This window comes from Lepus europaeus, chromosome 13, assembly GCF_033115175.1.
Source record: "Lepus europaeus isolate LE1 chromosome 13, mLepTim1.pri, whole genome shotgun sequence".
Classification (NCBI taxonomy): domain Eukaryota; kingdom Metazoa; phylum Chordata; class Mammalia; order Lagomorpha; family Leporidae; genus Lepus; species Lepus europaeus.
The window spans coordinates 23,194,423-23,205,423 of record NC_084839.1 but is presented as its reverse complement, the minus strand read 5'-3'; the positions used below and the strand labels follow the sequence as shown (position 1 = coordinate 23,205,423).

Below are 11,001 nucleotides of genomic sequence, written 5' to 3'. Positions count from 1 at the left end.
CTTCCTAGAGGAGTTCCAGAACATTCCAGACTTCCTAGATCCTTGGGAACATGACTGAGCCTGGCTTACTGACCCGTGGCTGTTGTTACCTCCAATCTTTCAGTCCTCTCCTACTCCCTCAGTCCTTGGTCCAGGCCCCAGGGGACCCTGAGCAGACTGCTCTCGGGGGAGGCACGTGGGTTCCAGGAGGCCCCAGAGGCCTGGAAGCTTATTTGACTCCGAGCCACGGCTGTGACACTTCCTCTGTAAATTTGGTCCTGGCTCCCCTCCACCCTTCCCTCCCACCCCATCCGTGCACAGCGAGGCCAGCTCTTCTGCAAGGAAATTTGCATGGTGCAGCAGCAGGAGAGCTCTTAGGGTCGGCTTCACTGAGCCATGGTCCGCCTGGCTGCCCCGCAGCTGCTCCTGGCTGTGACCCTTCCCCTGCTGGGGTCACCAGGTGCCACAGCGTCCCAGCCGGTAAGTCCAACAGGGGTGAGGGCCCCCACGTTGTGAGAGAGCAGGCTGTGGGGTGAAGGGCAGGTGGAGCAGGGAGGGCGGGAGGCTGAGGAGCCAGTGCAGGAGAGAGGCTGTCCTGTTCCAGGCTCGCTGAGCCGCGGATTCAGGATGTCAGGGGATAGCTTCAGCGCCTCTGGGTCCCTGTGGGTCCCGGTGGTGAGACCGCACTTCTGACAAAGGCCTTTCCAGTCAACTTGGCAATGTAAAAGGAAAAGAAAGGAAAACTCTCCAGACTTGTGAACCATTGGTGTGGCGGACAGAAGAGACTATGAAGCAAGGCCACAGAGTCTGGATGAGTACTTTTAAATTTACTTATTTATTCACGTATTTATTTATTGAGGGAGAGGGAGCGAGAGCATGCTCCTTTCCACTCAAATGCCCCAACAGGTAGGCCTGGGCCAGGCCCGCGCTGGGAGCCCAGAACTCCCTCTGGGTCCTTCATGTGCATGGCCTGGCGGGAACTCCGGTGCCCGAGCCGCCACGGCTGCCACTGAGACTGCACATTAGCGATAAGCTGGAGCCCGACGCAGAGCCAGCACTCAAATCCGGGCACTCGGACACAGGACAGAGCTGTCCAGCAGGCCGGCTGCCTGCCCCTGGGTTAGAGCACTCACGTTCTCCCCGGAGGACATCGATATCTTCATATCACTCTACCTCTAAATCTACATGTGACGTTAGCCGAAGGTATCTATTTAGCATTATTTACATCTCTCTGTACCTTGCCCATGCCCATATCTAGCTCATGTCTCATCCTGGGTTTGGAAGATAGCCACATGCACACGCGGTTTTGAGAGAGGAAGGAGTTGGCACAGAAATCATCTCCAGGAACAGAGACCACTCACCCTGTGTCAGATTCTCCCAAGGGAATTAAATCCCCAAGCTGCTGAGTCCCCGCAGCTCTGCCCAGCACCCCACCACCCCCACCCGCTCGAGCTCCAGACCCAGTCATCTCAACTAGCCTGGAGGCCCAGGGACAAGGAAATGTAGGAAGGAACTAAGCAAAGCATGTTGACTGCCCAGGGAGTGCCTGTGCCTGGGCGCTGTTGGGATTGCGGGCCCTAGCGGGGTCCTGGGTTGCATCCCGGAACTCCCTGTCACCTGGCTTTCCTCTCCTCTCTCGATGCCCAGGAGAAGGTAGAGCGGCCAAGAGAGCCATTCACACCGGGCCGTCCAGGCAGGCCCTACCCCAGGGGGACTTGGGACAGACCCTTCTCAGAGGGCCCCCTCTGTGCTCTCTTCCAGGACCAGAGTCAGGCTGGAGGGGAGTCTGGGCAGCCCCTGAACCAAGAGAGTGGAGCAGGGGGTGAGTGGATGGACAAGAGGCAGGGACAGGAGGAGGTGGGAGTGGGTGGGGAAGGAGGCAACAGAAAAGGACTAGGCGAGGGCTGGGGGCGGAGCAGTAGGGTGCAGAGAGGGCTGGCTCTGGCCTCCGCCACACATGACCGTGCCAGTGTTCCGGCTCCAAGGCCTCCAGAGACACTTTTGTCTTTGCGAGCCTCCTCCATGCCATGGGAGTCGCCGTGAGGGTGACCTGAGACCGTGTGTCTGAACACACCTGCCTGGGCGTGGGGCTGCTTGCTGTCTGTTCGCCCACCCAGGCCACAGGTGCGGGAGGCGAAAGGGTTGAGGCCTTGCTGTACCCCCGTCTCCACCTGTCCCCTCTGCTCCTGTATAGAATCAGCCCTGGTCGCCATCTATGTCCAGCTGGACGCTCCGGACGAGACCTGGCTCCCCGTGCTCTCTAAGAGCCTGACTCTTGCCACTGCCTTGCCTTCCTCTTCCCCAAGAACCCTCACTGGCCTCAGCCTCACTACAGGTACCCCCTGCATGGGACCGGCTTCCCAGTCCCCCCCCAGCCCAGGCCCTGGGGTGCTACAAGCACCTCTCTGTTTCTGGGGGCGCTGCCTGCTCCCTTCTCCCTGGCCCAGCTCCCTCCTCACCTCCCCACCAGACAGACCCCGCCCTTTCTGTCCATGCATCTGTTGTCTAACTTCTGCCGAGGGCCCCAGGGTGGACTGTGGAGCCCAGATGTGCTCACACCCTGCCTGACGCTCTCGGCTGGTGCGACCTCCAGCTCTGAACCTTGACTTCGGAGGGAGCCCCAATTTGGGGGCAGGGTGGGGTGTGTGTATGTGACTGATCCAGACACACAGCCTCCGGCCGGCCCCAACCTCCTCAGCCAGCCCTCTCCTCACCGCCCTTCTGTCCTCTGCCAGTGTGCAATGCCAGTGGCCAGGGGTACATCTGTACGTGCTGTGCCGGGTACCAGTGGAACAGCAGCTCCTGCTTCCGTCACCGTGCCTGCACCGACTCCCACGGTCAGCTGCCCTATAGCTGCCTTGTCTTTGAGGATTCTGAACCAGGCTATTGCCAGTTGCTGCCACCTGGTGAGGAGGGCTGGGAACTTGGAAACAACAGCCTCCAGGGGGGAAACAAATGCTCTCCATGTTTGTCCTTCTCTGAAGCTGTGTCTGCCAGCTGGCCCCGTCCCGCTGCTCCTCTGAGTGGACGAGAAAGCCAGTCATCCTAGCAGACCCTGAACTTGGGACCTGAGTAGAGACCAGAGAATGGGGCCCCAGGGCCAGACAGCTGAGGGGAGACAGAGCTCAAGTGATTTGCTTTTTAGCCTTGGTGGGGGAGTGGGGGAAGCAAGGGGTAGGAAGCAGCGCCAACAGCCCCGAGTTACATGGACAGGGGAAGTCATGGGCTAGTTTCCTTGTCTGGTTTCCACTGATAAGAAGGGTCCAGGCTGGACCACAGCAGCCACACTCAGATGCCCCTCTAGGGCCAAAAACAAAAAGCGGGGCATGGAGGGGTTGGGGCATGGGTCTGAGTAGACAGGGAACCATGGCTGGGCACGAAGGGGTTGGGGCACGGGCCTGAGCAGACAGGGGAGCCACGGCTAGGCACGGAGGGGTAGGGGACAGGCCTGGGCAGACGGAGGAGCCACGGCTGGGCACGGAGGGTAGGGGACAGGCCTGGGCAGACGGGGGAGCCACGGCTGGGCACGGAGGGTAGGGGACGGGCCTGGGCAGACGGGGGAGCCACGGCTGGGCACGGAGGGGTAGGGGACGGGCCTGGGCAGACGGGGGAGCCACGGCTGGGCACGGAGGGGTAGGGGACGGGCCTGGGCAGACGGGGGAGCCACAGCTGGGCACGGAGGGGTGCCTGGTCCTGGCTGTTCCGCGCTGCCCGGCCACTGACACCACGTACACGTGCGAGCTGCAGAGCCAGGGCTTGGCTCCTCTCAGGGTCCCTGTCTCCGTCACCGTCCTCCACGGTACGTGGGGTCTGGCGGTCTGGCCGGCCGAGCCCTCAGCTGCTTGCCCTGGGAGCGGGAGTCTCCCATCCTGGCGACGTAGCCCCGCCCCGGGCCTGTGAGCAGGTTTCCACCCGAAGAGCACCGCGGGCTGAGCTGCGGTTGCAGTCATCCTTATCATCGTCTTCAGACGGAGATGTCGCCTGCCCCGAGGACTCCTTGGTGGTTGCCTGGAATGTCACCAAGGCTGGCCACGAGGCACAGGCCCCATGTCCTGCGGGCAAGAGGGGCGTGGTGAAGAGGCTGTGTGGGCCCAACGGGCTCTGGGGTGCCGTTGACTACAGCTGCACAGACACGAGGCTCCTGCGCCTGTTTGCCAAGGCCAAGGTAAAGCGGTCGCCCGGCTGCCTACAGGCTTCCCCTCCCCCCGCCGGGGCCTGGCTTAGGATCCTGTCCCTCTGAGAGGCAGGCTCCTCACCTGTTCTCACCTGCAGCCCCCACAGAGCCCCTGGGACCTGCACGCTCCGCGAGGGACCACAGGCCCATCCAGTGTTTATGCCCCAACACGGGTGTCCATGCCTTCCTCATGGCCCCTGCACACCGCCCTTCGCTTCCTGCTCTCTCTAGGATGGGGTCTGGGAGTGGTCGGGGGAGGTGAGGACCTGGTAAAAGGAAGAGGTGGTCCTACTCTCCTGAGGACCCTCTCGCCACCCTCCTTCCTGCTCTCTGATCTGTTCCAGCTGCTGCTGGCAGGCCAGGGCAAGCCTGCTGAGAAGGTGCCAAAGATCCTGGCCCGGATGCCACGGCTGGCGGAGGAGAGCAGCTCGCCCTCTGACTTAGTGTCACTGTTGGGCACCGTAAAAGCCTTGGCCAAGGTGGTAGCCGTAGCCAGTGTACAGCTTAACCGCAGTGCCCTGCAGGTGAGATCTCTGAGTGCGCTTGGGTCAGCGGGGCAGGGAGGGCTGAGGTTCTGCAGCTCCGGGCACTCCTGTCCCTGGGTGGCACCGTGGGCTGTCAGACAGCAGACCTTCCAGAGCCCAAGTGTCTGCTCCCTGTCTGTGTCTCCTCTTGGACACAGGCTGCAAGGCTGCGAAGTGTGGAAAGGGCCTGATGCGGGCAACACACAGGAAGCTGGAAGGCAGGCAGGGGAGTGGAGACTTGAGTGCAGAGGCATGCATGCACAAGCAGACATGTGGCTGTCACACACACACACACACACACACAGATGCAACACACTTGGCTTTGTGGGACTCACTAAATCAGCTCTCAGTAGGAGAGTCATTGGTGATCCACAAGCTGCAGCCGAAAGGACCACAAAGGGCATTGCTACCACACACACCCTTCCAGTCTGGGAAGATAGAGCATGTGCGGGTGCACCGACCTGGAGGGGTTGAGGACTTGGAGACGGGCCCTCCTAGTGCCCAGGTCGCCCCAAGGCAGGGCTGGGTGTGGGTCAGGAGACCACAGACTTGGAGATGCCCCTGGGGAGGAAGGGAGCCGAGCAGTGCCGTTCTTCTCTAGAAAGCCTCCTCTCATAGGCCCGTCCTCCTCTCCCCTCTTCTCTGCAACCCTGGGGCTCACACTAGGCCAGGAAGGGTGGGGTCTACAGAAGCCAGTGCTCCTGCTCTGTGGGGCGGGCTCTCGCATAGCAGGCTCATCTCTGTTGGGTGCCACAGGACCTCCTGACAACCACAGACAAGGTGCTAGACATGAACATCAGCTCTCTGTGGACACCGGCCCAGGACAAGGAGCCCTCAGTGAGCTCAGACCTCCTGCTGGCTCTGGAGACCCTGGCGCGCAGCCTGTGCCCACTGGATCAACCGTTCGCCTTCAACTTGACCAATGTGCAGTTGGACAGCCAGCTCTACACGCCCTCTCTCTCTCCTGACTACAGGGTCTCCTTGCCCCCCATGCAAGTTCAGATCCCCCAGCACTCTCTGGCCCCACATGTTCCTAATGGAACCAATGTCAGAATCACCAGCTTGTTGCTACAAAAACTGGGCCAACTTCTGCCCCCAAACTATGGGCAGGAGCTGGGAGATGCTCTGTACGGCACTTCTGGTCAGGTCCTCTCCATCTCCATTATGGCTGGTAGCCAGGCCATCAATCAGGTCAAGGTCATCATGAACTTTGGGGACATAAATGGTAGCGCCCACTGTGTCTTCTGGGACTACAGACTTTTCCAGGGCAATGGGGGCTGGTCAGAGGAAGGGTGCCAGGTGGCCAGCACTCAACCCACCCCTCAGTGCATCTGCCAGCACCTCACTGCCTTCTCCATCCTTATGTCCCAACGCTCTGTCCCACAGGCACCAGCCCTGGACCTGCTGAGTCAGGTGGGCTTAGGGGCCTCCATAGTGGCACTGCTCGTGTGCCTGGCCGTGTACAGGCTGGTGTGGAGAGTCGTGGTGCGGAACAAAGTCGCCTACTTCCGCCACGCTAGCCTGGTCAACATGGCACTGTGCTTGCTGGCTGCAGACACCTGCTTCCTGGGATCCCTGCTGTTTCGTCCTGAAACCCACAGCCCGCTCTGCCTGGCCACGGCCTTCCTCTCTCACTTCCTCTATCTGGCTACCTTTTTCTGGATGCTGGCGCAGGCCCTGGTGCTGGCTCATCAACTGCTTTTTGTCTTCCATCAGCTGTCCAAGCACCGAGTGCTCCCCATCATGGTGATCCTTGGCTACTTGTGCCCACTGGGGTTTGCAGGGCTCACCCTGGGCCTCTATCTACCTCGAGGGCAATACCTGAAGGAGGGAGAATGCTGGTTGGATGGGCAGGGAGGGGCGCTCTACACCTTCGTGGGGCCAGTGCTGGTCGTCGTGGGCGTGAACGGACTGGTCCTGGCCATGGCTGTGCTGAAGCTGCTGAGACCATCGCTGTCAGAGGGGCCCCCGGCGGAGAAGCGCCAGGCTCTTCTGGGGGTGGCCAAAGCCCTGCTCATCCTCACACCCATCTTTGGCCTCACCTGGGGGCTGGGCCTGGCCACTCTGCTAGAGGAAGTCTCCATAGTCCCTCATTACATCTTCACCATTCTCAATGCCTTCCAGGTAGGTAGCAAGGTGGTGGCTGTGTGAGCTGCCCTTTCTCAAGGTCAATAGGCTCAGGATAGAACTGAAAGAGCAGGCCCAGGGACTATAGAAGGCTTAAGAATGGATCCCTCGGGGCCGGTGCTGTGGCATAGTGGGTAAAGCTGCCGGTTCGAGTCCCCGCTGCTCCACTTCCGATCCAGCTCTCTGCTATGGCCTGGGAATGCAGTAGAAGATGGCCCAAATCCTTGGGCCCCTGCACCTGAGTGGGAGACCTGGAAGAAGCTCCTGGCTCCTGGCTTCAGATCGGCACAGCTCTGGCCTTTGCGGCCAATTGGGGAGTGAACCAGCGGATGGAAGCCCTCTCTCTCTGTCTCTCCTTCTCTCTGTGTGACTCTGACTTTCAAGTAAATAAATAAATCTTTAAAAAAAAAAAAAAAAAGAATGGATCCCAGTGCCTACACTGACCAACTGGATCACTCTGGACAGATTACATAGCCCCTCTGAGCTTTCTCTCTCTCTCTCTCTCTCTCTCTCTCTCTCCCCCTCCCTCTTTTTTAAGACTCATTTATGTATTTGAAAGAGTTTTAGAGAAAGAGAGACACACACACACAGTGTGTGTGTCTGGTCCCTCCCCAGGTGGTCTTAATGACCAGGGCTGGGCCAGGCTGAAGCCAGGAGCCAAGAGCTTCATCCAAGTCTCCCATGTGAATGGCAGGGACCCAGGTACTTGGGCTACCTTCTGCTGCTTTTCCCAGGCCATTAGCAGGGAGCTGGATCAGAAGTGGAGCAGCCACAACTCAAACCGGCGCACACATGGGATGCCGGCGTTGTAGGCAGCAGCTTTACCAGCTACACCACAGCACCTGGCCCCTGAGCTTTGGATTTCTTGCCTGTAAAATCCCATCTGGTTTTGCCAAAGAAATCAGGAAATTGCCAGTCCCCAATCCTTTAATACCCCGCTTTGGGACCATAGCAATAAGCAAAGCACCTGTATGGATCCCGTGCGACAGTTGGGCTCATGTGCAGAGAGATGGAGTCAGGAAGCCTTGGCACGTGGGTTAGCCAGGAGGACGGAGGCTGCGGGCAGACGAGGGGGAGCGAGATGTCCGAGTCGGTCCCCTCCCCGTGACCAGCCTGCCCCACGTCCCTCTCTCAGGGTGTCTTCATCTTACTGTTTGGCTGCCTCATGGACAAAAAGGTGAGTCTGCCCACCTAGCCCCTGGCCTGCTTCCAAGTCCCACGCGGGGAGTTGGGCTGCCTACGTGGGCACTTCCCTCACCTGCAGGTACGAGAGGCCTTATGGAAACGCTTCTGTGGCACCCAAGCCCCCAGCTCCGCCATCTCCCTGGTGAGTCGCCACCCTCCAGCCCTCTGCTGTCCCCCAGCAAGGCCACAGGGTGTCCCGCAGCTGCCCTCAGGGGCTGGGGAAGATCAGGGCTAACTCTGAGGAGCAGCTTTCAGGTTCAAGGTCTCCAACAGTGGAGGGAGCGGTCCAGCGGAGCAGTCAGAATCAGCTTCCTGGGGCTTGGACTCCTCCCGGCTCTCTGGTCCCTGATTTCCTATCTGAGAGGCAGTGTCTGGTTAGATGGGAAGGGAGAAGGGAGGACAGTGCTCATGGGAGCTGCTGTCGCCGAGAGCAAAGTCCCAGGATGACTGCAGCCCAGGCAGGAGGGCAGCAGGCCAGAGTGCAGAGTGGGCACCCCTTTTCCGGGCGGAGTCACCAGTGACGACCGCCCTGCAGCTGGGCCTCTCCACCTCTTCCCAGGCCACAAATGAAACCCAGGTCTTGGACCACAGCAGAGGAGGAAGTGAAGACAGCAGGTGAGACCCAGGGAGCAAGGCTGAGTGTAGCAAAGCCCCCAGCAAAGCTGTGACAGAGGCTTCTCTTTCTAGACCCGGCCCAGCCCAGAGGGTGGAGGCAGGCTTTTTTCTAGGGGAGCCATTCCCGGTGGGTGGGAGCAGGTGCAGGCCTCAGAGAGCAAGGCACAGCCTCTTCTATGGCTCTCCCAGAAAGCCGAGGACTCTAACCACCGGCCTCCCCGCCTCGGTTCACTCTGAAATTTCCCTATCATGCTATCAAATTTTTAACTCTTCTGAAATGCCTTGACGCCTTGGTGGGCTTGGAGCCCTGGAACTGGGCTGGAGGCTGCCTGCAGAGGCTGGGCAACTTGTCCCCTCACCAGCACTGAGCTTAAAGGCGAGCTCTTTCCCAGAGAAGAAGAACGCCACATACTGGCCCGTGTTCCTGCGAGGGAGTTGGCAGGTGCTGGAACCTACTAGATGGGCTCTGACCCACACCCTAAGCCCTCGGGAAAGGCAGGCTGATGTTTCCATCAGTCACACTCATTCCTCTAGCAGCCCAGCTGTCCCCACCCCAAAGTACCTAAGCAGGAGTAGCATGAAAAACTGGCTCACGCTACCTAGTGGATAAACCTGCTTATGATGTGAAACTCATCAACAAAAGCCGAAGTCCAAAATAATTGGAAGTAAAGCAGTCTCAACCAGGTTTTAACGAGTAGCAGTGCATGGTATATAGTTGATACACATGGCTTCCACTGTCCAGTGAGTTCTGTTTTGATGATTTCTTGTTGCTAGTTATGAAGAAAAGACCACTTAATCCACAGGAACCTCTGATCTTCCAAGCTCCGGAGATGGAGGGCAGAATGTGGTATCTTTTCAAGGTTTAGGAAGAGATGTTCATTGGTCCCTCCTTCTTTCACCTTTAAAAAGTATAAATATGAAATACACGTTGCAGAGACACTGATGGGAGCACATTAGTTAAAAACGCACTATGGGTAAGGCTACTGCCTGCAGTGCCGGCATCCCATATGGGCGCTGGTTCGAGTCCCGGCTGCTCCACTTTGGATCTGGCTCTCTGCTACTGCCTGGGAGAGCAGTAGAAGATGGCCCAAGTCTTTGGGCCCGGCACCTGCATGGGAAGACCCGGAGGAAGCTCCTGGCTCCTGGCTTCGTATCAGCGCAGCTCCGGCCATTGTGGCCATCTGAGGAGTGAACCAGCAGATGGAAAATCTCTCTCTCTCTCTGCCTCTTTGTAACTCTGCCTTTCAAATAAATAAACTTTTGGAAAAAATGCATTATAAAATTTTAAAGTAGTGGGGAAGACATCACTGACTGACAGGAATGAAAGAGAAAAGGTTGCAAACACTAGCGTTTAAGTGGCAGTCTTAGAGCTGACACTGAGGAAAGATTAAGGAAAGCTCTGAGGAGACACCGAAGTCCCTGGCTGAATTAGCTACAGAATTCATGAGAGGAAGATGATAAGTTTCTGAAAACATGTAAAGGTAAATAAATAAAAAATCATACACATCGGTCTTTTGAAATTACACGATTCAGGGATGTTTTTATAAAGTGGATGGGGACATTTTCTGTTCAAATAAAAATGGATTTGCGGGCACAGGCTGTTGAGACATCTTTTCAGGTAGATATATTGTGCCTTCACTTAATTACTTTTGTGACTGTTTAAAAAATGTTTATTGGCTGGCGCCGCGGCTCAATAGGCTAATCCTCCGCCTTGCGGCGCCAGCACACCGGGTTCTAGTGCCGGTTGGGGCGCCGGTCCTGTCCCGGTTGCCCCTCTTCCAGGCCAGCTCTCTGCTGTGGCCCGGGAAGGCAGTGGAGGATGGCCCAAGTCTTTGGGCCCTGCACCCGCATGGGAGACCAGGAGAAGCACCTGGCTCCTGGCTTCGGATCGGCGCAGCACGCCAGCCCAGCCATAGCAGCCATTTGGGAGGTGAACCAAGGGAAGGAAGAAATTAAAAAAAAAAAAAAAAAGAGTATAAGCATGACAAGCAGAGATACATAAACAAAACACTCCCCGGAAGTGATGATTCAAAAGCGTCCCAGCCCCTAGCTGGAGCACTGCTTTGGGAATCAGTGTTTGGCCACGGAAAGCCCTTCAATTCCAGAGCGAGCAAGGCCTCCTGGTGGAGTCCTTGCAGCTCCCAACATTGCCTGCGTGGCCCCACCCTGCTCCCTTTCCGCATGGTAGCTCCACGCACGGATTTTGTCCCCCCATCCCTACATCCTCTTGTTTCCTCTCAACCTGTGATCACTCTTCGTGGAAAAAGCAGAATGGACCAGTTTGGGGTCTCCCGTATACCTCAGTGGACGTACACAGAGGACCTCAGAGCCAGCCACTGAAATCAGACAGAGCCTGGGTACCCTGCCGCTGTCTTCCAGGTCTCAAGAGAGACCAGA

General features: G+C 58.1%; 1 protein-coding gene across 1 annotated transcript; it reads left to right on the top strand.

Moving 5' to 3' along the window:
- The first annotated feature begins 375 nt into the window (after positions 1–375).
- ADGRF3 (adhesion G protein-coupled receptor F3) lies at positions 376–8,608 on the top strand. Its single transcript, XM_062208821.1, has 11 exons — positions 376–459; positions 1,741–1,801; positions 2,174–2,314; positions 2,715–2,885; positions 3,617–3,778; positions 3,948–4,144; positions 4,498–4,677; positions 5,434–6,801; positions 7,940–7,981; positions 8,069–8,131; positions 8,549–8,608. Exons 1-11 carry the CDS (start codon positions 376–378, stop codon positions 8,606–8,608), a joined length of 2,529 nt encoding a protein of 842 aa, XP_062064805.1.
- The last annotated feature ends 2,393 nt before the right edge of the window (positions 8,609–11,001 follow it).

Excerpts from the sequence above, each read along its gene's own strand:
- ADGRF3 (XM_062208821.1), top strand. The coding sequence starts at position 376 with ATGGTCCGCCTGGCTGCCCCGCAGCTGCTCCTGGCTGTGACCCTTCCC. Across the intron at positions 3,779-3,947 it reads CTCCGTCACCGTCCTCCACG|ACGGAGATGTCGCCTGCCCC; the intron begins GTACGTGGGGTC and ends CATCGTCTTCAG. Across the intron at positions 7,982-8,068 it reads GCTGCCTCATGGACAAAAAG|GTACGAGAGGCCTTATGGAA; the intron begins GTGAGTCTGCCC and ends CCTCACCTGCAG.